The sequence below is a fragment of the Haliotis cracherodii genome, unplaced genomic scaffold (genome assembly GCF_022045235.1).
Source record: "Haliotis cracherodii isolate W230 unplaced genomic scaffold, xgHalCrac1.p SCAF_11, whole genome shotgun sequence".
Taxonomy (NCBI): Eukaryota; Metazoa; Mollusca; class Gastropoda; order Lepetellida; family Haliotidae; genus Haliotis; species Haliotis cracherodii.
Window position 1 is genome coordinate 8,433,509 of NW_027266266.1, and position 25,434 is coordinate 8,458,942.

The 25,434-nt window shown below is 43.1% G+C and overlaps 1 protein-coding gene across 1 annotated transcript in view; it reads right to left on the reverse strand.

The window, feature by feature from the left end:
• Positions 1 to 25,434, reverse strand: part of LOC139456175 (ATPase MORC2-like) — a 58,752-nt gene that overhangs the window by 28,633 nt on the left and 4,685 nt on the right. Inside the window, exons 7-24 of the mRNA XM_071237734.1 lie at positions 21,957 to 22,031; positions 18,880 to 19,097; positions 18,021 to 18,266; positions 16,947 to 16,992; positions 15,620 to 15,705; positions 13,993 to 14,133; positions 12,812 to 12,831; positions 11,797 to 11,931; positions 10,484 to 10,508; positions 9,656 to 9,759; positions 8,288 to 8,393; positions 6,488 to 6,581; positions 4,836 to 4,874; positions 3,284 to 3,553; positions 2,815 to 2,985; positions 2,026 to 2,271; positions 1,226 to 1,331; positions 702 to 744 (exon numbers count right to left, since the gene is read on the reverse strand). Of these exons, the coding sequence (XP_071093835.1) occupies positions 702 to 744; positions 1,226 to 1,331; positions 2,026 to 2,271; positions 2,815 to 2,985; positions 3,284 to 3,553; positions 4,836 to 4,874; positions 6,488 to 6,581; positions 8,288 to 8,393; positions 9,656 to 9,759; positions 10,484 to 10,508; positions 11,797 to 11,931; positions 12,812 to 12,831; positions 13,993 to 14,133; positions 15,620 to 15,705; positions 16,947 to 16,992; positions 18,021 to 18,266; positions 18,880 to 19,097; positions 21,957 to 22,031 (2,171 nt within the window). The remainder of the gene's footprint in view (positions 1 to 701; positions 745 to 1,225; positions 1,332 to 2,025; positions 2,272 to 2,814; positions 2,986 to 3,283; positions 3,554 to 4,835; positions 4,875 to 6,487; positions 6,582 to 8,287; positions 8,394 to 9,655; positions 9,760 to 10,483; positions 10,509 to 11,796; positions 11,932 to 12,811; positions 12,832 to 13,992; positions 14,134 to 15,619; positions 15,706 to 16,946; positions 16,993 to 18,020; positions 18,267 to 18,879; positions 19,098 to 21,956; positions 22,032 to 25,434) is intronic.

Sequence of the window (25,434 nt, forward strand, 5' to 3'; positions counted from 1 at the left end):
CAGCAATATCAGGGCAGGGAACCACACAGATATGAGTGAGTAAGTATGGTTTTACACCCCTTCCAGCAATATCAGGGTGGGGAACCACACAGATATGAGTGAGTGAGTATGGTTTTATGCTGCTTCCAGCAATATCAGGGTGGGGGACCACACAGATATGAGTGAGTGAGTATGGTTTTACACCCCTTCTAGCAATATCAGGGCAGGGAACCACACAGATATGAGTGAGTGAGTATGGTTTTATGCTGCTTCCAGCAATATCAGGGTGGGGGACCACACAGATAAGAGTGAGTGAGTATGGTTTAATGCTGCTTCCAGCAATATCAGGGCAGGGAACCACACAGATAAGAGAGAGTGAGTATGGTTTTACACCCCTTCTAGCAATATCAGGGCAGGGAACCACACAGATAAGAGTGAGTAAGTATGGTTTTACTCCCCTTCCAGCAATATCAGGGTGGGGGGCCACACAGATAAGAGTGAGTGAGTATGGTTTTACACCCCTTCCAGCAATATCAGGGCAGGGGACCACACAGATAAGAGTGAGTGAGTATGGTTTTATGCTGCTTCCAGCAATATCAGGGCAGGGAACTACACAGATAAGAACTAATCATCCTATTTTTAAAATTTCTAATATGAACCTCAACTGTGGGAATAAAAAGATGGGATGTCAACACTTTCACAACTAAGTCATACATACTCACCATTTATTATTTACATATGCTTCCACTCTCTGCCCAATTTCACCTGAAGGATAAACAAGAGACAAAATCAACTTTGTATTCATTAAACAGGTAGTGAGTGAGTGAGTGAGTGAGTGAGTGAGTGAGTGAGAGTGAGTGAGTATGGTTTTACGCCGCTTTTAGCAATATTCCAGCAATATCACGGCGGGGGACACAAGAAATGGGCTTCACACATTGTACCCATGTCAGGAATGGAACCCGGGTCTTTGGTGTGACGAGCGAACGCTTTAACCACGAGGCTACCCAACCGGCCCTGTATAACAAAATGAAAACAAGGAAGGCCAGGCTATACATGTTCTTGATATTTCATTTACCATGTCGTATCCTGAACACTATGCCATTTACACCCAAAGGGTGTGCCGTCATGGAAATATCTGTGTTCAGAGAGGGTTCTCTTTTCTAAGGTTTGAAATTTCCAAATGAAGAAGAAAAAAATAAAACCCACACCAGAATATTTATCCCGCCCTGCGTGGCAATGTACTCACCATTACTATCAGCATCTTTTATACACACACTCTCAGTGACATCATCAACTTCCATCCCCAAGGCATCCGAAACACCAGTTGCATCAGCTTCGTTCTCTTCAAAATTCTGTGAATGGAGGTTGGTGGATCAGATACAACAGGATAACAAAATATAGGGCTGGGACGAGTCAAAATTCTGTGAAGGGAGGTTGGTGGATCAGATACACGATATCCAAATATAGGGCTGGGACGAGTCAAAATTCTGTAAAGGGAGGTTGGTGGATCAGATACAACAGGATAACAAAATACTTTCCTTTTTCTTTAACACAGCACTCAGGACTAGACAATCCAGTTATTAATGTTAAGAGAAACATACCACTTTATTGGGGCGAGATGACCCCCAAATTAACGAAGTCACCGAGGTCATTAGGTTGGGATGCTGGGGACCTATTCTAAAACAGAATCTACATGGAGACATTAGGTCATATTGCTGGGGATCTATTCTAACCCGGAATCTTGACAGGGACATAATGTTGTGTTGCTGGGGACCTATTCTAACCCGGAATCTCGACAGGGACATAAGGTTGTGTTGCTGGGGACCCATTCTAACCCGGAATCTCGACAGGGTCATTAGGTTGTGTTGCTGGGGACCTATTCTAACCCAGAATCTCGACAGGGTCATTAGGTTGTGTTGCTGGGGATCTTTTCTCACACAGAATCTCAACAGGGTCATTAGGTTGTGTTGCTGGGGACCTATTCTAGTGGGTCAATTCTAAACAATTGCTTCATCTTCCAGCTCATGTGAAGATACAGATCTTTACCTCTGGTTTTGATGGTGAAAATATTCCTGGTTTAGGTTGTTTCTTTGGTGTTGGAGTTTCAGAGTCGGAATCTATTGTGTGGGTTTTCGTTCGTTTGGCTGGGGCTGTTTCTGAGTCAGAGTCACGTGACTGTGAGTTCCGACTTCTCCGTGACTCTGTGTCTGATTCAGCAGTAGATGAAGCTGATGAAGCCCTCCTCTTGATGGCTTCAGCCTTGGGTGTTGGTGGAGATTTCAGGTCATTTGCCTAAGGGCGAAAACAACATACCCAAGTGAAAATACCTGACAAATGCTCTTATACAAACCATGTAATTGTCAAGGAAGGACCACAAAGTCGTACGCAAACTATAAACGGACTAATTCTACAATACACAAGCCAATATTGCATGATTGTTTGTTTTGAAAGCCACATTCAGCAATAATCCAGCCATATGTAAATAATCAGTCTTGTCCCACTTTCACAACATGTAACTTTTCCTATAGTTTGTTTGCTATTTAACACCATGAACACCACACTCAGCAACAAGAAAGGATTTGGAAAATATCTGATGACTCCCGAGTTGGTGGTTCACAAATCCTGCCATCAACCGAAATCTGCACGGCATTTCACGAACTAGATGTTTGGACTATGCATAGACTCGTTAGTCCAGCCAAAATATAACTCAAGGGTTGAAACTGGACTTTTATAGTCAGTCAACTCCCTTGCCTCAGGAAGATGAGTGAACTATCTCCATGGCTCCAAAAGTATCCAACACCACTTCCATTTCAATGAGTAAGCAATGTGACCAACCTTAGACTTGACAGCCGTCTTGGGACTGGGTTTCGGGGTGGTCCTTGGACTAGGTTTGGGCGAGGCCTTGGAGATGGTGGCTCTGGTCTTGGCTGCAGCAGCATGGTTTGATTTTCGAGCTGGTTCTGGCGTCCGCACTGTGGCTGTCCTAGATGGGCCTCTAGAGGCAGCCTTGATGGCGAAATTAAAACATGTTACAGGCTAGTCAGAATCAACGGGAGCAATACCTCAAAAGGCTGGACCAACTTATCTTGTTTTTTAGGGGAGACATTCCTAATTCTTGCAAACCCATGCAATACTATGCTTACCGGAGAACAATTCCCAAAGGGGTAATAACATTGATGAAATTGAAATACATTCTCACTCACAATTTTTGCTTCATTTCCATTGGTTAATGCATGTTATTTGTGCTATTCTTTTCAAATTTACACAGCAAACTCAGTCTAAGAAACAACTAGTTCTTCCTCACCTTCTTCGCCTTCTCTCGTTCCCTTTCCCTCTCCCTTGCTTCAGCTTCTCTCTCCTCTCGTTCCCGCATTTGTCGCTCCCTCTCTCGCTGCCGGGCCTCCTTCTCTCGCTGTTTCTCTCTCTCCTTTGCTTCCTTCAGTTTCTGTCTCTCCGCATCTTCTCTCTGTCTTTCCTTCTCACGGATCTCTCGTTCCTTCTCCTTCAGTTTCTCCTCTTCTCTCATTCTCTGCAACTCCTGCAGTTCTTTGGATGACTTGATTACTTTGTTTCTCTGTATACACAGACAGGAAGACATTAATACAGATGTGGTGGGGTGGGGTGGGGTGGGCTGGGCGAGTTGAGGCCCTGTGGTGGGGTAGGGTTAGGCAAGGCGAGGTTAGGCAAGGCGAGGCTGGGCTGGGCGAGTTGAGGCCCTGCTGTGGGGTAGGGTGAGGCGAAGCGAGGTTGGGCTAGGCTGGGCTGGGCGAGTTGAGGCCCTGCGGTGGGTTAGGGTTAGGCAAGGCGAGGTTAGGCAAGGCGAGGCTGGGCTGGGCGAGTTGAGGCCCTGCTGTGGGGTAGGGTGAGGCGAAGCGAGGTTGGGCTGGGCTGGGCTGGGCTGGGCTGGGCTGGGCTGGGCTGGGCTGGGCTGGGCGAGTTGAGGCCCTGTGGTGGGTTAGGGTTAGGCAAGGCGAGGTTAGGCAAGGCGAGGCTGGGCTGGGCGAGTTGAGGCCCTGCTGTGGGGTAGGGTGAGGCGAAGCGAGGTTGGGCTGGGCTGGGCTGGGCTGGGCTGGGCTGGGCGAGTTGAGGCCCTGCGGTGGGTAGGGTGAGGAGAGGCGAGGCGAGGCGGGGCTGGGCTGGGCGGGGCTGGGCTGGGCTGGGCTGGGCGAGTTGAGGCCCTGTGGTGGGGTAGGGTTAGGCAAGGCGAGGTTAGGCAAGGCGAGGCTGGGCTGGGCGAGTTGAGGCCCTGCTGTGGGGTAGGGTGAGGCGAAGCGAGGTTGGGCTGGGCTGGGCGAGTTGAGGCCCTGCGGTGGGTTAGGGTTAGGCAAGGCGAGGTTAGGCAAGGCGAGGCTGGGCTGGGCGAGTTGAGGCCCTGCTGTGGGGTAGGGTGAGGCGAAGCGAGGTTGGGCTGGGCTGGGCTGGGCTGGGCTGGGCTGAGCTGGGCTGGGCAGGGCAGGGCAGGGCAGGGCAGGGCAGGGCAAGGCAAGGCTGGGCTGGGCTGGGCTGGGCAAGTTGAGGTGAGGTGGAGTGCACTTATCTGGAGACATGCATGCATGCGTTTATCTGTGTGGCTGTTAGTACTAGTCTGGACTCATGGTCACTGTTATAGTGCTAGCCCACTGAGATACCATGCTGCAGTTTAAACATGAATACCCCACCCAGACACAGTATACTGATTCCAAGCCGACCTGTCCTTGTTTTATCCCTTTCATGCCAAGTGCCGAGCAGGATAACAGCAAGTACAGTATTTTAACGCCTTTAGGTATGACATGGCCAGGGATCGTACCGCTTACCTCCCGCTCTCCAGGCAGATGCTCTAGACTAGACCACTACTAAGGAACTGGTAGGACTCTTACCTGCATTTTTTCCAACATGTCTTGCTTCTTGCGGATTTCCTGAAATAAAACACAAAAAAGGTAAATGTAACAGTTAAAAGACAAGAAAAACAGCTCACACACATCGATCATAAGGGTACTTGCAAATAGTGAGTGAGTGAGTGAGTATGGTTTTACGCCGCTATTAGCAATATTCCAGCAATATCACGGCGGGGACACCAGAAATGGGCTTCACACATTGTACCCATATTAGGAATCGAACCCGGGTCTGCGGCATGACGAGCGACCGCTTTAACTGTCCCTACTTGAAAAGTACCTTCAAGCGTCATTATTCAGGGGTATGGAACTATAATTGTCCACTTGTTGTTAAACTGTCAACTTTTCTGAATTTCTGATGTGCAACATGTGGACATAGGTGGTAGGCATGACAACAGACATTTCTCGGACATCATACAATGCATCGGCTAGATTTTAAACTAATGGCCAAAACAGAGGAAAAATACCATGATATATCAGGAAAAATACTAATGAAGGACATTTAAAATAAGTTTCCAAGAATGTCTCTACTTGTTCACAGACAACTAAAGTGCAGTATTCTACTTGTTCTGCTGTCTTGTATGCAGGGTAGGGCATGCAAGACAACGCCGTCCTAGTCTTGGATACAAATTACAGAGGGACGCAGGCAAACGAGACAAATGAAATTTTATCCCTGACACGACTGACACATTGCATATGGCCAGTAAATAAATATGGACAATGTCTTACAAAATTATTGGTTAAATTTAGGTTTGAAAAAAACAACTAGTCCACCAGTCATTTGTGACAACCACTGACAACCACTGACTGTAGTGAGTGAGTGTGTATGGTTTTACGCCGCTTTTAGCAATATTCCAGCTATATCACGGCGGGGGACACCAGAAATGGGCTTCACACATTGTACGCATGTCGGGAATCGAACCCGTGTCCTCGGCATGACGAGCGAACGTTTTAACCACTAGGCTACACGACCGCCCCACCATTGACTGTGAACACATAATGTTTGACAATGCCAAAAAGTCCATGATATCCCAGCTGACAATTGTAACTGCATTTGGCCCAAGCAGCTAATGGGGTGCTAGAGGGTTAACAGTCACATTATCATCTCATCCCACCGGGTACTAGGGATGTCATCGTTCACTAGTTCATATTTAGCAGTAAATTGATTAGTTGTAGGTCAACATGGGAAATAGCTTATCCATTATCACACAGAATTACTTTTGTTTGTTTGTTTGTTGTTGTTGGTGGTTTGTTGTTTAACGCCGCACTCAGCAATATTCCAGCTATATGACGGTGGTCTGTAAATAATCAAGTCTGGGCCAGACAATACAGTGATTGAAATCATGAGCATCGATCCACGCATACAGGATACGATGACATGTATCAACCAAGTCAGCGAGCCTGACCACCCGATCCCGTTAGTCGCCTCTTACGACAACCACAGTCGCGTTTTACGACAAGCATGGGTTGCTGAAGACCTATTCTACCCCACATCTTCATGGGTCCACAGTATAACTAATTGTATTATTAATCAATAGATCGTGATACTTTTGAGTCTAGATGCCAACACAACAATTTCAAATCAATTCCACCCGCTAACTGCTGCTTGTCAGCAATGACGTCAGAGAGGTACTCACTTCTTCCAAGTCCTTCTTCTTCTGTTCCTGAGTCTTCACCTCCTTCTTCAGGAGACCCTCTGGGATGTTCATTTTCTGTTCTGCTGATGAACACCTGCAAAACACATTTTACCATGAGTGCTAAACTCAAGCTGGTCCCAAGTCAGGGTGTGGCTGGTCAAAAGTCAGGGTGGGGCTGGTTCCAAGTCAGGGTGGGGCTGGTCCAAAGTCAGGGTGGGGCTGGTCAAAAGTCAGGGTGGAGCTGGCCCCAAAGAGACTGGGGTTGGTCAAAAGTCAGGGTGGGGCTGGCCCCAAGTCAGGGTGGGGTTGGTCAAAAGTCAGGGTGGGGCTGGCCCCCAAAAGACTGGGGCTGGTCCCAAGTCAGGGTGGGGTTGGTCAAAAGTCAGGGTGGGGCTGACCCAAAACGACTGGGGCTGGCCCCAAGTCAGAGTGGGGCTGATCCCAACGGTTCTCTCTATAATGACCACTATTAGCAAATGTCAGCATAAATTCACAAATTGGAATAAAAACATTCCCAATTCATGTTAATATAGTCTGCAATACTGAAAGTGAATAGTCATATTGATGTGGGAGCAAAGCCCAAAGTGAGTGAGTGAGTATGGTTTTACGCCACTTTTAGCAAAATTCCAGCAATATCACGGCCGGGAACACCAGAAATGGGCTTCACACATTGTACCCATGTCGGAAATCGAACCCAGGTCTTCAGCGTGACGAGCGGAAGCTTTAACCACTAGGCTACCCGACCGCTCCAGGCTGAAAGTGAGGAAGAGCTTGTCTACCACCTTGCTGGAACCTACAAGCGAGAATACTGTGCTGACAGACCAATGTTCACAATCAGGGTGAAACTGAACAGCACTTTGACCAATATTCCAGGTATATCATTGTCTATTAGATCACTGATAAAGGAGTGTGAGTGAGTGAGTTTGGTTTTACGCCGCTTTTAGCAAAATTCCAGCAACATCACGGCGGGGGACACCAGAAATGGGCTTCACACATTGTACCCATGTCGGGAATCGAACCCGGGTCTTCAGCGTGACAAGCGAACGCTTTAACCACTAGGCTACCTGACCGCCCTCACTGATGAAGGAAAGCAAGGTGATGCAGGCTCTATACCATGAGCTGAGTGCTAACAGATCAGTGGTTACGAGAGTGAGTGGGTGAGTATGGTTTTACGCCGCTTTTAGCAATATTCCAGCAATATCACGGCGGGGGACACCAAAAATGGGCTTCACACATTGTACCCATGTCAGGAATTGAACCTGGGTCTTCGGCGTGACGAGCGAACGCTTTAACCACTAGGCTACCCGACCGCCCTCACTGATGAAGGAAAGCAAGGTGATGCAGGCTCTATACCATGAGCTGAGTGATAACAGATCAGTGATTACGAGAGTGAGTGGGTGAGTATGATTTTACGCCGCTTTTAGCAATATTCCAGCAATATCACGGCGGGGGACACCAGAAATGGGCTTCACACATTGTACCCATGTCGGGAATCGAACCCGGGTCTTCAGCGTGACAAGCGAACACTTTAACCACTAGGCTACACGACCGCCCTCACTGATGAAGGAAAGCAAGGTGATGCAGGCTCTATACCATGAGCTGAGTGCTAACAGATCAGTGGTTACGAGAGACAATTTGAGGTTTGAGCACATGACCAACTGATACAATTACAGCTGAGGTGCTCTAGACAACAGGCAACCACTGTGCCCTTTCTCCGATTTACATTCACAGAATCATCGGTGCACCAATCCTGTGAATTGAGTTCCGAGTTAGGAAATACACACAGGTCACGTGACTTACTTATTGTGCTGTTGCTCAGTGTTCATATTGCAAACCCAGCTGTCAGGGAACTCCTTGCCGATGTTGTTAGAGGAGAACGGAAGTGTCCGCCACTTTAAACACATATCTGCAACAGCACAATATACGATTAGGAGCAACAATAACATTTTATAAATATATACAGGCCTCAAAGTTGCGACTAAAACGGTTGTCAATGCGACCTAAATTTCAATTTGTCTACAGTCTAAATATCAGAGGTAGCCAAATGAGTACCTTGAAAAATATCTTGTGGCGATTATATTCAATGTAATTAGTATTTTATTTTATTTCAGTTGACAGTGCTCATTGGATAAGCAAGGATATATCTATATAATCTAGTAACATAAATTGCATCATTCTTCAAGTCACAAATAACAAAAATCAAGTAGTTTCCACAAATATACAATTCCAAGACTAGTGCAATGACTTCTACATATCATATTAGTTATTTGATAAAAGATAACTTCAAAAGTTTTTGGCTACCAACAACATAGGCTTGACTTCTTGATTTTACCACTGTGCTACATGGAAAAATATAGCCAAATGACAACTTGGTAAAAAATCAAACTTTGAGGCCTGATATAAGAAATTTCTATTTGCTCAAAAGATACCAGCTGGCAGAGTGTCTAAAGCAGTTAGGCATGTGCCAAATAGTTCCACTGATTGAGAATCCGACCCTACTGAAAGCTAGACCTCCGACATGGCCGAGTAGTGGACACAATAAGCAGGGTGGCAACTTAGCAACAGCCCCTGTCCTGAGTCAGGTTGTCTAATGTTTAGGGGCGGCGGGGTAGCCTAGTGCTTATAGGGCAAATAAACTGACAAAAAAATGATTGTGATTTTGTTGCAAATATCATTTTCCGAGAGAGAAAAATTCATAATATTCGTAGAAGGCATTTAAATGTCCACGTGAATGTGCTGAAATCACATGCTCGGTAATTGTGTTCAATACAAACTCATTTGAGGCCTGGCTTAAAGCCACCAGTGCAGCTGTGACAGCTGTTTTCATTGGCTGATACTTTCGCCATGTTTATCCAGAGCTACAGATAAGCTGCGTACTTGCGTAAAATACCCCCCAATAATATACAAAACCTAAATTACTTTCCAATGAAGCTTTTTTGGCATGCGTACAAAGGAGCTAATTTCCAAAACTCATTTATGACCTAATTTACTTTCGGAGTCAAGCTTATAGTTCGAACCCTTATATACATCTAAAACATTATTATAATTTTTTTTAATCTTAAAATGTTTACTCATTTTGGGAAAAACCCAATAGCATGATGAATAGATGAGTGAAAAAATATTGGTTACCCAATGACTTGATAAGGGAGATAATTCTGCTTGTCTTACCACATTGGAGCGTTACATTTATCTGCATGGCTCTTTTCCTCACATATTTCACATCTTCTGATGGTCGGTCTGTCCAGATGGGTGATATGTAACCGAAGTTCTCCCTGCACAAACAAATCAGGAAGACTTTTAGTGATGTAACACCATAGGGTGCGATTTCGTTGTAGTCTCTCCACTGCAGCTAGTGCAGGGTGCAGTAAACAACAGACTGCACAACAGACACATACTTTATTGCAAAATTAAACGTGAATATACAAAGATTGTAGTGTACATACACAGGATGTAAGAAAGAACATAAAAAATGAAAGTAATTATATTTCAATAGGTTTAGATCTTGTATACATAGTATAATATAGTAGCACCTTTGTTTAAAAATATAATGTACCAGACATTAACATGGCTCTGCATTAAGATAGTTAATAATAAAGTTGCGGACTGAATCAGATACTTAAAAATAATAGATGTCAGTAAGTATTTTGTCTCAGACCCAGTCGCTGCAAAAATATTTAATGTTAAAAAATGCCCATGAATTGTTCATCGTTGACAGAGTTGGTTGGTTGGTTGTTTTGTTGTTTTATGCCACACTCAGCAATATTTCAGCTATATGATGGCTGTCTGTAAATAATCTAGTCTGGACCAGACAATCCAGGGATTGACAACATGAGCGTCGATCCACACAATTCGATCAATGAAATGCTTCAACCAAGACAGCAGGCCTGACCACCCGATCCCGTTAGTCGCCTTTTACTGCAAGCATTGGTTTCGTCGACTGGGATCCCATATACTATAACCCTTTGACTAAATAATCGGAAACAAATAAATACTTACCAAAATTTTGTGACTCCTTGTTGAACTAAAACAAAAAATAGTCAGCATTATTTTCACAAACATAACACTTTCTCCGATTTCCAACATACACAAGGTGATTCAAACTTTAGGTAATGTCCACAGTATTCCAGCCAGTTGACACTGTGACAGAAAAACCTGAGATACCCCCATGAGGTGTGGTGAAATAGGGTTTAACCTTGCTTCCAAGATTATTGCAGAGACATGCATGCATGCGCGTGTGTGGCAGCTTGTACTAGTCCAGACTGATGCCGATTTTACAGTGCTAGCCCACTGAGATACCATGCCGCAGTTTAACATGAATACCCCACTCAGACACAATATACTGACTCCGAGCCGACCAGTCCTTGTTTTAGCCCCTTATTGCAGAGCGCCAGACAGGGTAACAACAAGTACCATCTTTTAACGTCTTTTGGTATGACGCGGACGGGGATCGAGCCCCGAACCTTCCGCTCTCCGGCAATTGCTCTACCATCAGACCACGAGACAGTCCATATCCCCATGAGTGAAAAGGAGTGAGTATGGTTTTACGCCGCTTTTAACAGTATTCCAGTCATAACACGGCATGTCAGCTTAATGTGGGAGGACTGCCTGAAGTGATGCAGGTCTCAGACGTTTACCACTTCGGTGAAACCCACGAGCACGGGCATGGTGCTGACAACCATACCCCCATGAAGGTACAATGACACACAATCATCAAGTTCACACACTGCAACCACAAGGGCTGTTATGAAACATTTAATAGTGATACAATACATGTCTTCATAGAAAGGTCACACAAGACATTAACACTGGGCATGCAAAGGGCAATGTTATCGAAGGAAAAGAAAAGAAGCCCAACAAAAACCTATTTAGTATGAGTAGATATGGATCGTTTGATAAATATTGGCTTGAGACATCTTGTATACACAAACAGGAAATACAATATCATATATTGTGTTGCACCAAACATTCTGTGAACTTTAAAATTAAAATTCTATACACAAGGAAATAAAGATATTATTTCTTTTTAAAAAACAACAACATTTCTATTCAGTATTTTCTAAGCCTGTTCAGACTTATTTTTTTGCAAATATATGTATTTTATTAAACCCACTGACCATATCATTAAATAAAATCAATGTTTCCTAAAACATTCGATGACATCTTGGTTTTCAAAATGGCTGCCAAACAGACACCTTTGGTCAATATTTTTCTGATTGGAAGTTGAATATTATACTTCAAATTCTAAGTTATGCAAGAGGTATGGGAACACATTCTGCCCCCGAATCTCTCGTGATGAGTTGTGTACATACTGATGCCCACGTCCTTCCAGTACTGTGACATGTGCTCCCCCATGGCCTTCATGAGATGCCGGAACTCCTTGGAATCTGCGAAGTCCTGCTTGTTGTGAGTGGGCTCTAGCACCAGGTACGGAACATCAACAATACCTGCAAGTACACAGTGGTTTGGTTTGTTTGTTTGTTTCTTGTTTAACGCCGCACTCAGCAATATTCCAGCTATATGACGACGGTCTGTAAATAATCGAGTCTTGACCAGACAATCCAGTGATAAATATCATGAGCATCGATCCGTGCATTTGGGATCGATGACATGCATCAACCAAGTCAGCCAGCCTGACCACCAGATCCTGTTAGTCGCCTTTTAGTCACCATTTACAGCAATCATGGGTTGCTGAAGACCTATTCTACCCCGGATCTTCACGGGTAAAGTACACAGTGAATGGCCAGTCAACCACTGCAACCACTGCATTAGCAGTGAATTCAAAACGTTGTATTCCTCATAATAAAGAAGCTGACATCAATACATTTCTCTTCCTTATGTGTATCACTTCTAAATGCCTTTTAAAGACTTCTTTAGAATGGCCTAGAATCTGGTCACTTTCATGTGGTGTCATTCAGCCAGTGGCCATTGACTGTAAGGGGTTTCAATGTTCAGATCTGCAACTACCCTGCCAGGAGTCCAGAGGACATATTGTAATATAACTGTTCGATGTAATAGTGAGTGAGTATGCTTTTACGCCGCTTTTAGCAATATTCCAGCAATATCATGACCAGAAATGGGCTTCACACATTGTACCCATGTCGGGAATCGAGCCCGGGTCTTCGGCATGACGATCGAACGTTTTAACCACTAGGCTACCCGACCGCCCCCAGATAGGGTAAAGACTTAGGGGGGGGTGCTACACCAACTGTGCGATCCGATACTGTACCAGGAATCGAACCCGGGTCTTCGGTGTGACAAGCGAGCGCTTTAATCACTAGGCTACCAGACCACCCCTGTTTGATGTAATAAAGCAGCATGACTTACCTACAACTCCACTGCAATTCCTACAAGAAGAAACCAGAAGGGCTGTTAGTCATGTATCACTACAATGACATTCAACATGTTTGTTTGTTTGTTTGTTTGTTGTTTAACGTCGCACTCAGCAATATTCCAGCCATATGACGGCGGTCTGTAAAATAATCAAGTGTGGACCAGACAATCCAGTGATTGACATCATGAGCATCGGTCCAAGCAATTGGGATCAATGACATGTATCAACCAAGTCAGGGAGCCTGACCACATGATCGCCTTTTACGACAAGCATAGTCGTCTTTTACAGCAAGTATGGGTTGCTGAAGACCTATTCAAACCGGAATCTTCACGGGTCATTATAAACGTTCCTTTGTGGACTGACTCATCCTGGAACACAACACTGGGTACCTGTTACAATCAATCTATATCACACACAGTCACTCCCACTGTCCTTAAGATCATCTTGCTTAAAGATGCCACAGTTAAAAGTTGGTCACAGCTATGCCCTTTCCTATCCTGGCATTGCCATGAGGGTGGTAAAATAAGGTTCAACATGTGCATGCAATTGTGTATCTGTGTGGCTACTTGTTCTAGCCTGGACTGATGGTCACTTTATAGAGCCAGTCTGCTTAGATCCCATGCTGCAGATTAACATGGATACCCCACTCAGACACAGTATACCGACTCCGCTCACCGGTCCTTCTTGAAGCCCCTTGATCATGTTGATGCTGAGCTCCAGGCAAGGTAACAAGTACAATTTTTAACATCTTTTCGATATGACGTGACAAGGATAGAACCAATGCCGTTCAGCTCTCCAAACAAACGCTCTATCCACTAGACCAGAGGCTCTCCCAACAGACGCTCTATCAACTAGACCATAGGCTCTCCAAACAGACGCTCTATTCGCTAGACCAGAGGCAGACGCTCTATACACTAGACCGGAGGCTCTCCAAACAGACGCTCTATCAACTAGACCAGAGGCTCTCCAAACAGACACTCTATCCACTAGACCAGAGGCTCTCCAAACAGACGCTCTAACTACTAAACCAGAAACAGATGCTCTATCCACTAGACCAGAGGCAGTGGCACAGCTAGGAAACAAACCTGCACAAGTATCTGAGGCCTCTGACAACAGGGCCACCTGTGCCCCTCAATTCTGAAGCATGTACGGGATGTGTATTATTTTTACTTACACTCCTCCCTCCGCCTGTGGTCCAACCTTCTCGTACATTTTGATCAATCTGCTACAGTTGTAGACAAACACACCATCGTGGACCCTGTTCTCCAGGTTCATCCCAAAAATAAAGTTCAAAGTTTTCGGGTCTTTTAGCGCTCTGAAACAGATAGGGTAAAGTGAGTGAGTGAGTATGGTTTTACGCTGCTTTTAGCAATATTCCAGCAATATCACCGCTGGGGACACCAGAAATGGGCTTCACACATTGTACCCATGTCGGGAATCGAACCCGGGTTTTCGGCGTGATGATCGAACGTTTTAACCACTAGGCTACCCGACCGCCCCTAGATAGGGTAAAGACTTAGGTTGCGGTGCTACACCAACTGTGCGATCTGATACATATCAGGATACCTTGGTCATGATCCAATACATAACACTTTATATGTTTATTACCTTCTCATTAAAAAACCTTTATATTCGCCTTTTGTCGTGCAATTTATTGCAATAATGATTCATGTATTGCTATACATACCACAATATATTGCATGCGTTCTTTAGTCTGTAATTTATTAGCCTGTGTCCTTTCGTTTGTGGTTCCGCCACATATTTCAGAAAAGAGTAAGCGCTTTCCCACTGCAATGTTTGCTCATGTTTAAGTACTGTATATCGCTGTGTATAAGGCGAGTTTTTCGTACATAAAATGAAGGGGTTAAGAAGGGGGGTCGTCTTATACATGGAGTCGAAGATCTCACATTTTTTTCCCCTGGCGATGTCAACCGGTGTCCGATAGCCAGCCCAGCATTTGACAATTAAACTTCGCATTTTGTCCTAAATAACTGTTCCAATAACCATTTCCATACATAAACATGATTTGTATCTGTTTTCCTTGAATATAGTTTAATAATTTCTGCAAATAAAGTTGAAATGACCCTCGCCTTGATGCAGATTGTCAAACCAGCTGACACGGTAAAACAATCAACATCCGTGAGTAGAGAGCCGGAAATACCGGTAAGCATTTGCATATTGCACATGTGACCTAACATGTGATGACCGGTGAAGCTGAAATCAGTTCCCGCTGTTTTTACAGTTGTATTAACAACTGTTGGAGACGGTGTGTTTAAGTGATTATGGAATAAACACACTGAATGTGAAGCAAACATAAGCCTAGTTAGTTACAACATAGTTAATTGGCGATTAAATTTCTCACCATTGTCTCTTATTTGTTATTACTTCATAAATGAATTTTATTTTACGGGCACCAATTAAGTGTCGTACCGTGTAAACACAAAATGGCAACATGTGCTGGAGTTACACACGTGACCAATCATCGTCGTCTTATACGTGGGGTCGCCTTATACACAGCGATATACGGTGGGACAAAAACAACTATAATGCTTTGACGTGTGATAATTTGCTGAAGCCAACCTTCCAATAACCATGCATATGGTTCTAGCTTTATGACAGTCTCACCCAATGAAATTGTTATTGAACAATATTTCGCACAAGTGTGATATTCTCAGAGCTTTTCTGCATTATTCCTAAAGGAGGTGTACAATAAACCATTGGCAAAAAGCAAAAAGATGCCCCTTTAAGACAGTAGGTGATATATACTTCTTGAGACATAACAAAACACGAGTCAGTCTCACTTGCTCTTCCTGTCTGCTATCTGACGTTTAATCTGTGCTTCTCTTCTGCATTCTGCTGCAAAGGTCTGTGCTTTTCGTAGGTCCGCCTGTGAGATTACAAATTAATATGTATCATCAGGGGTGAAGGAATGTCACGATGCATAAACGATATGACCGCTATCCCAATGCACATATTTACGTCAAATCGTGTGTGGAACTTCTTGACCATAAATATTTTAGAGTAGGTTCAAAATGATAAGCTGGCAGTGGACACATGATAGTAGAGGCTATGTTAAGTCTGGACCAGACAATCCAGTGGTCAATATTGTGAGCAACGATCCATGCCGTCAGGAGGAACAAGGTCACGCCATCAGCCAAGTCACCAAGCCTGACGATATCCCATTTGGTCTTCTCTTACTCCCAACATAGACTGCAGGGAACCATTTCTAACTTGGAATCTCCACGTTTTACTTATTACTGGTGACACCTCATATTTTGAATTTGTAAATATATTCCCAACTACATGCCAAAAAATATCGAACACCTTCCACAGCACGTTCCATAATCTCTGTATATGGCACCCTGAGCATCAACTAGGTCAGACGGCAGGATCTCTACATTGCTTTTATTGAAGTTAAGGTGGAATGGGGTTTAACGTCGCGTTCAAGATTACTGCACTTATATAGCGACGTGCATGCAAATGTGTGTCTGTGTGGCTGCTTGTACCAGTCCGGACTGATGCCGATTTATAGTGCTAGCACACTGAGATACCATGTCGCAGTTTAACATGAATACCCTACTCATACACAGTATACTGACTTCGAGCCGACCAGTCCTTGTTTTAGCATCTTAATGCCGAGCGCCAGACAGGGTAACAACAAGTCCCATCTTTTAACGTCTTTTGATATGAGCGGCCAGGCATGGAACCCCGAACTTTCTGCTCTCCAGGGGGACGCTCTACCACTTGACCACTTTTATTACTTTTGTTATTCTGTAATGCTAGTGAATGAGTGAGTGAGTGGGATTTTACGCAGCTTTGAACAGTATTCCAATTACATCACGGTGTGTCAGTTTAATGTAGGAGGAAAGGCCGAAGTGATGCTTGTCTCAGGCATTTACCACTTTGGTGAAACACACAAGCAGAGGTATGGTGCTGACACGGAGGCGGTCGCCTTTTTTGAAGGACGACAAAAACTAAACATGCTCAACATGCTAAAAGGCCTCCCATAACAATTTTTTAATTAATTCTTCAAAGCCACATATTAGGTACAAAAACAAAATAGTGTCTCTTAGCCATATCTAATCAGGAAGATGAACATGGCTAAGTCAAGCGAGAAGAAATACACACCCTCTGGTCTCTTGATATTGATGATCCTAATTTGTTTTCTAAATTTCTGAAAAACACACAAAATATATGTTTTAGATACAACATGAACAAAGTAACCGAAAATCAGAAAATATTTATTTTCTGAATTAATGCAATGTCAATATCAAACAAAAAGGTTCTGTAACCAATGAAACCAGCCTAACCATGAATACTATTTCCAAACTAAGTGCCCTTGACATGCCAATTGGAAAAAATAGTATAACATTTTTTTAAAATTGGGATTTTCTTAATCTTGTACTTCCTATATTCTCTAACTCTCAGGTTTCTTTCCATGTTTTGGCACCACGTTTGGCAATATTCCAACACGGTGGGAACACCAGAAATGGGCTTCACACATTGTACCCATGTGGGGAATCGAATCTGGGTCTTCGGCATGATGGGCGAACACTTTAACCACTAGGCTACCACACCGCCCGTACAACGAAGTATCAAGGCATCTTCCTCGTTATCCTGACACTAGTGAAATAAGGCATCTATTCTAAGCCTAAATTCCAATTTCAAAATAATATTTTTTTACAGCAGACTTTGGCTCAAATATTGGCCTCTGATCAAGTCTAGATAAATCCCTGGTAACTCACCAGAATCTTTCAGGAATATATTTGTAACAAAAGATGTTACATATGTGACGTCTAAACATAAATGTACAGCATATGAAACGATATATGCACAAACTGTTAGTGACAAGTCACCATGACACTACATATGCCACTAGATCCTTTCATATTACTTTTGATATTCTGTCATGCCAGTGAATGAGTGAGTGTGTGGGATTTTACGTAGCCTATTCCAATTACATCACGGTGTGTCAGTTTAATGTGGGAGGAAAGCCCCACGTGATGCAGGTCTCAGGCATTTACCACTTAGGTGAAACACAGAGGTATGGTGCTGACAAACCCAGATACATCATGAACCCACAATCATAGGTTTCTGGTGTGCCTAAGGGATGCAACTCTGCATATATCACACAAAATAAATGGTCGTATTTTTATTATTATTATTATTATTATTATTATTATTATTCACAGCACCACTCACTTTGATTTGCTTTCAGCTTCCCTCGCTTTGTTTTCTGCGGACGTGGCTTCATCCATCGCTCGCTTGGCTTCATGTTCCGAACGTGCTTTGAATCGATTAGAAGAATATTTGTAAAACCTAGGTTTGTATAGGCAACACGAGAGTCTCTTAGTCCGCACTTTTTTACCATTAATATATATCCTCATCCTTGGGTCCACATACAAAATTGCGGTATAGTCTCTGAATGACTTCCTCTCTGGCACTAGACTGAAAACAGAAAGTGAAAAGTCAATCAAATATTACGAAAAGAGATGTATAACATCTAAGCATACAAAATACCATTCTGTAATCTCAAGATTTCATATGATAATCACTCATAATAATAAAACAGACAACTAAATTCGGTGAAATATAGTATTCAAAGGGAGACAACACTTACAAAACCTAGAATTACCTCCCTTTGACTAATCATGCCATCTGGAGACATTGAAGACAGTTGCTCATCTGCAATGGGATTTGGTTATGATCTTTAGATTATATATCATTCCATCCCCCGTAATCAGGAGTTCCATAAATCAGCTAGACAAACAAAAACAAACGCTTGACTGCATCACAAATAATGTCATGAAGGCACATACTGAAATAGCTGCGAAATATAAGAAATATTCTTGTCCCCAAGGGACAATCAACATGATCAAGATTTTAACATCCCAAAAGATACCGGGTGTCTTGATCTCCCGAGGATGCCAACACCCTGTTTACTCTCTTCTTCAGCTGTCACCACTCGACATATTATCATCTCATAAAACAAGATGGCATTTTGAGAACCAATTCATCCAAAGTGACTTGTTATCAGATGAAATAGATCTTTCAAACTTACTCCGCATCTGGATCAAAATCAGACTCTGGATTAGCAAGAAGAATGTCCTCAGGGTCAGAATTAATGTCCAGCTCTGGTTCGCCACTGTCCAGCAGTTTCAGATTGTACACAACCACAAGTGTCCCAGAGTTACCCTCAATTTTGTCAAACTGAGCAAAAAACTCCTCTTCCGACCGAAATGGTGAATACTTGTATATGAGCCCCATCTCTACTTCATGCTGAAAATACAACCAATAATCTCAGTCAACTGTCCATACTGAGTGAGTGAGTGAGTGAGTGAGTTGGGTTTAACGCCGCTTTTAACAGTATTCCAGTTATATCGCGGCGTGTCAGCTTAATGTGGGAGGAAAGCCCGAAGTGACGCAGGTCTCAGACGTTTACCACTTCGGTGAAACCCACGAGCACGGGTATGGTGCTGACAAACCTAGAAACATAATCGGGGCGAACCGGGATTCGAACCCACAATCATAGATTTCTGGCGTGTCCAGGGGACGCAACTCTGCACAGCGAATCGCGGCGCCTTAGACGACTGGGCCACCCGTGCCCCCTGTCCATACTGAGGGGACAAGGTCACACAATAACTCTTATAGCATATTACTTTAACTTGACTTTCTTCAATACATCAGTAATCTATACCACTTTTTGTGTTCGTTTATTTGTTGTTAACGCTGCTATCAGCAATATTCCAGCTATATGACGGCGGTCTATAAATAATCCAGTCTGGACCAGACAACCCAGTGATTGATATCATGAGCATCAATCTACAGAACTGGGATACGATGGCAAGCATCAACCAAGTCAGTGAGCCTGACCACACGATAAACGCCTCTTACGAAAGCATTGGTTGCCGGAGCATGGGTTGACAAGCATGGATTGCCGGAGCCAATGAAATACACATCCCATAAAACAAAGTGTCAATTTGCACACCTTATGTCAACTGACAGACATATATAATTAAAAGAAGTTATTATACAAGCTTGTGACATACATATTTTACAAAACAAGCGTCAGGGTTAGACATGATTTCTTACACGTTTCGTAAAATTGGTATGACAGACATGTGAGTGTAATTTCTTCATTACCCATTATATCCTAATCATTTTTAGCTCTCTTTAAGAAAAATGCACTTTTCACGACCCCTGTCAAACGACATTAACAATCTTCAGCTATGACGTGGATCATAGTGACATCTTACATCACATGACCTTACATCACAATATGATTCAAATGAGGTCAACAAAGCTGTCCAGATAACAGGTGAGGTGAAATGGGGTTTAACGTCGCGTCCAAGATTATTGCACTGATATAGGGGAGGTGAAATGGGGTTTAACGTCGCGTCCAAGATTATTGCACTGATATAGCGACATGCATGTACGTGTGTGTGTGTGTGTGTGTGTGTGTGTGTGGCTGCTTGTACTAGACCGGACTGATGCTGATTTATAGTGCTAGCACAGTGAGATACCATGCCGCAGTTTAACATGAATACCCCACTCAGACACAGTATACTGACTCCGAGCCGACCAGTCCTTGTTTTAGCCCCTTAATGCCGAACAACCAGACAGGGTAACAACAAGTACCATCTTTTAACGTCTTTTGGTATGACGCGGCTGGGGATCGAACCCCGGACCTTCCGCTCTCCGGGTGGACGCTCTACCTTTAGACCACGGAGGCGGTCGCACTTATATAGCGACATGCATGTAGGTGTGTGAGTGTGGCTGTTTGTACTAGTCCGGACTGATGCCGATTTATAGTGCTAGCACACTGAGATACCATGCCGCAGTTTAACATGAATACCCCACCCAGACACAGTATACTGACTCCGAGCCGACCAGTCCTTGTTTTAGCCCCTCAATGCCGAGCGCCAGACACCAGATGATAACAATACACCGGTGCCCTTGAAGTGATATTTGCACTAGTGCACATAGGATTTTTATGGACTCGGATATTTCTAACCCTATGGGTAATAAACAAATTAAAGATGTATTTGTCCCACCTCAACGTTTCATTATTGTGAAAATATAAAAGGAAATTATTGGAAACTAATAAAAGTTGCAGCAGTTTGTTTATTTGACGCCGCACTCGGCAATGTTCCAGCTATATGACAGTGGTCTGTAAATAATCGAGTCTGGATAAGAAAATCCAGTGATTGACATCATGAGCATCAATCCACGCAATTGGGATATGAAGACATGCATCAACCAAGTCAGCAAACCTGACCACCTGATCCTGTTTTAGTCGCAAGCATGGATTGCCGAAGACCTATTCTAACCCGGATCTTCACACTGAAATAAGTACGAGTGACAGTAAGATCTACACTGTGCCCGCCATCAGACACTCAGTACGGTCAGTCAGCACGGTACTGGGGCAATGTGAAGGGACACACAGGTGACATCACAAAAAACATGACGAGTTGACATGATGATGTCTTATATAGATTTTTTACAAGATGATGATTGTCCTTTTCAGAAAACTAGATTTCTTTAAGAGTAATGGTGAGGTGTGAGGTAAAATGGGGTTTAACGTCGCGTCCAAGATTATTGCACTTATATAGCGACGTGCATGTAGGTGTGTGTGTTTGTGTGGCTGCTTGTACTAGTTCGGACTGATGCCGATTTATAGTGCTAGCCCACTGAGATACCATGCCGCAGTTTAACATGAATACCCTACTCATACACAGTATACTGACTCCAAGCCGACCAGTCCTTGTTTTAGCCCCTTAATGTCGAGCGCCAGGCAGGGTAACAACAAGTACCATCTTTTAACATCTTTTGGTATGATGTGGTCGGGGATCGAACCCCGGACCTTCCGCTCTCCGGGTGGACGCTCTACCACCAGACCACGGAGGCGGTTCGAGTAATGGTGAGGTAAATGGGATGTAATGTCACATTCAATATTATTGTACTCATATAGCGATAAGTATGCTCATGTGTGTGTGGCTGCTTCTACAAATGTGAAATAATGCTATCTAGCCCAAGTAGATACCCTGCCCCAGGTCAGGGTCGGATATCCCAATCAGACACGGGATACCGCCTCTGAGCTGACAAGTCCTTGTTTTATCCCCTCTATGTTGAACTCACCTTCTCTGCAGCCCTAGCACCCTTTGTCAGTGGCCGTCTTGTGGAGGCTTCAAATGATGGCAGAGGAACAATCACCTGAAAATGTGGGGGACACCATGCAGAAACTTAGGACTCCAAAATATTGTCACACATTAAGTCAGGTAAAGTCTTTTGAGTGAGTGAGTATGGTTTTACACCGCTTTTAGCAATATTCCAGCAATATCACAGCGGGGGACACCAGAAATGTACATTGTACCCATGTCGGGAATTAAACCCAGGTCTTCGGTGTGATGAGCCGACGCTTTAACCACTAGGCTACCCCACCGCCCCTAAAGTCTTTTAAGCAAATAGAAATAAAAAAATATTTCCACTACTTTGTGTTGTTCTTTAGCTAATGTCACTTTATGCAGTACCATTCATCTTCTTTCCTCAACCATCAATGGATGTGCTTGTTTTGCTATTTTAACATCTCTGAGCCTTTGTTGCAAATTAATCAAGACATTGTGAATATTTTGTGTGCACTTGTGTCAACTTGAAAAATAATGAAATAATGTTTCTGTTCACTAAAAACATGTATAATTGTTATCTGCATCATACATTCATATATTTCCCTTCGGTGTTAGGCAATTGATTCAATGCTGCATCAAGCATATATATTTCCCTCTTGTATCAAGCATTTACAAGTCTGTATCAAGCATCATGCATACAGCAATCCTTACTGCACGAAACACAGAAATCCTTCCCGATGCATCAAGCATATATTCTACAAGCTTGCATTATTCATTCATCCAGCATACAATATTCCTTGTTGCATCAAGCACACAGGCTTCCCTATTGCATCAAGCATAATATTCCTTGTTGCATCAAGCACACAGGCTTTCTTATTACATCAAGCATAATATTCCTTGTTGCATCAAGCACACAGACTTTCCTCTTCTATCAAGCATTCTAGTCCTTGTTGCATCAAGCACACAGACTTCCCAATTACATCAAGCATACATATTCCTTGTTGCATCAAGCACAGACTTCCATATTACATCAAGCATACATAGTCCTTGTTGCATCAAGCACACAGGCTTCCCTATTGCATCAAGCATAATAGTCCTTGTTGCATCAAGCACAAAGCCTTCCCTATTACATCAAGCATACATAGTCCTTGTTGCATCAAGCACAGACTTCCCTATTGCACCAAGCATAATATTCCTTGTTGCATCAAGCACACAGACTTCCCTATTACATCAAGCATACATAGTCCTTGTTGCATCAAGCACAGACTTCCCTATTGCACCAAGCATAATATTCCTTGTTGCATCAAGCACACTATTGCATCAAGCATAATATTCCTTGTTGCATCAAGCACACAGACTTCCCTATTACATCAAGCATACATAGTCCTTGTTGCATCAAGCACAGACTTCCCTATTACATCAAGCATACATAGTCCTTGTTGCATCAAGCACAGACTTCCCTATTACATCAAGCATACATAGTCCTTGTTGCATCAAGCACAGACTTCCCTATTACATCAAGCATACATAGTCCTTGTTGCATCAAGCACAGACTTCCCTATTGCACCAAGCATAATATTCCTTGTTGCATCAAGCACACAGGCTTCCCTATTGCATCAAGCATAATTTTCCTTGTTGCATCAAGCACACAGACTTCCCTATTGCATCAAGCATAATATTCCTTGTTGCATCAAGCACACAAGACTTCCCTCTTACATCAAGCATTCTAGTCCTTGTTGCATTAAGCACACAGCCTTCCCTATTGCATCAAGCATTCTAGTCCTTGTTGCACCAAGCACACATCATTGACTATTACATCAAGCATAATATTCCTTGTTGCATCAAGCACACAGACTTCCCTATTACATCAAGCATTCTAGTCCTTGTTGTATTAAGCACACAGCCTTCCCTATTGCATCAAGCATTCTAGTCCTTGTTGCATTAAGCACACAGCCTTCCCTATTGTATCAAGCTCAATATTCTTTTTTGCATCAAGAACACAGCCTTGCCTATAGCATCAGTGAGTGAGTATGGTTTTACGCCGCTTTTAGCAATTTTCCAGCAATATCACGGCAGGGGACACAAGAAATGGGCTTCACACATTGTACCCAGCCTATAGCATCAAGCATAATATTCCTTGTTACATCAAGCACACAGCCTTCCCTACTGTATCAAGCATAATATTCCTAGTTGCACGAAGCATACATATAAATATAACTGTTGCAGCAAGCATTTTCCCTGTTGCTTCTGTTGTCCATTTACAAGAACTTATTCTTATTTTGTATGCAAGATCTATTCTCTGTAAACTAATCCATTACCCAGTTTAAACTGACATACACTGCTTTGTGTATTATCATTACTTCTGTGTTCATATGTAGACAATTACCGTTTGCAATATTAATGGTTGAATGTTTTTTGGAGGATTTTAAGCATTTCTCAAACGTCAATGCATTGCATTGTTTGTCAAGCATGTTTAATTCCACCTCGTATCAAGAAATATCATCCACAACTGCAACTCCTTGCATTACGCTCTCTTGGAATGTGGTTTCATTAATTTTGTCAACTATTGCCATTTCCATACGCTGTTGAATGATCGATTATTCTTTTTTCAAACATAATATCATAAACAGCCTTTTCCATAAAGCATTTGTGAATCTGTTGGATGGGTTATTCAGCATGTTCGTATGTAGTATGAATTATTCTCCATTTTATCTACGAGTCTTCATGAGGGTGAGTGAACATTGTTAAATATTGTTGACAGCATCAGCACAGTGACACCATGGCAATTTGTATATAATTAGATCTGGGCCAGAGAAACCAACAGTTGAGCATTGATCCAAACCATCAGAGTTGGAAGAGAAGCATTCATCACGTTGGTGTTTATCATACTTCATGAATAATCGTGTTGAATGAATTGGCGTCATCACAAATTTTCAGTGATTCGTTCATATAATTTTCACCAGTGACCACTATTTTGCCCTTCAGGCCAAATGGATTCTGTTTCAGCAGTTACCGTATTCGACGTAATAAGCACCCACTGCGATATTTGCTACTATAACGGCTAGTGAACAATACCAGTTAGCACCCCTTCCGATTGATCAATGTACACAACACTTATTTATTCGCTGTAATACGTACTCGTGTGTTATATGCACCCTTAATTATGGGCATTGAAATTCTGGAAAAATGTATCTCTCGTATATAAACATTTCAACTGTCAGCATAATCCACGAAATTTATCTTTCAACTCTGTCTTTTTCAACAAAATAATATTCTAATAAGAGCCCCCTATTTCTAATTTTGAGAGTGCCCTGGGCGCTTATTACGTTGAATACGGTAATTGAGATTGGTTATTCTCTGGTGCTGATGTTATGTTAGTTATCATATTCATACAAGTCTTAACCATTCTCGGTTGAACTGTTCGTTATTTCTCATTTCCTCGTATTATTATTCTCCTCTCCTTCTCAGCTGAGAGATTTAAACTCCTTTTT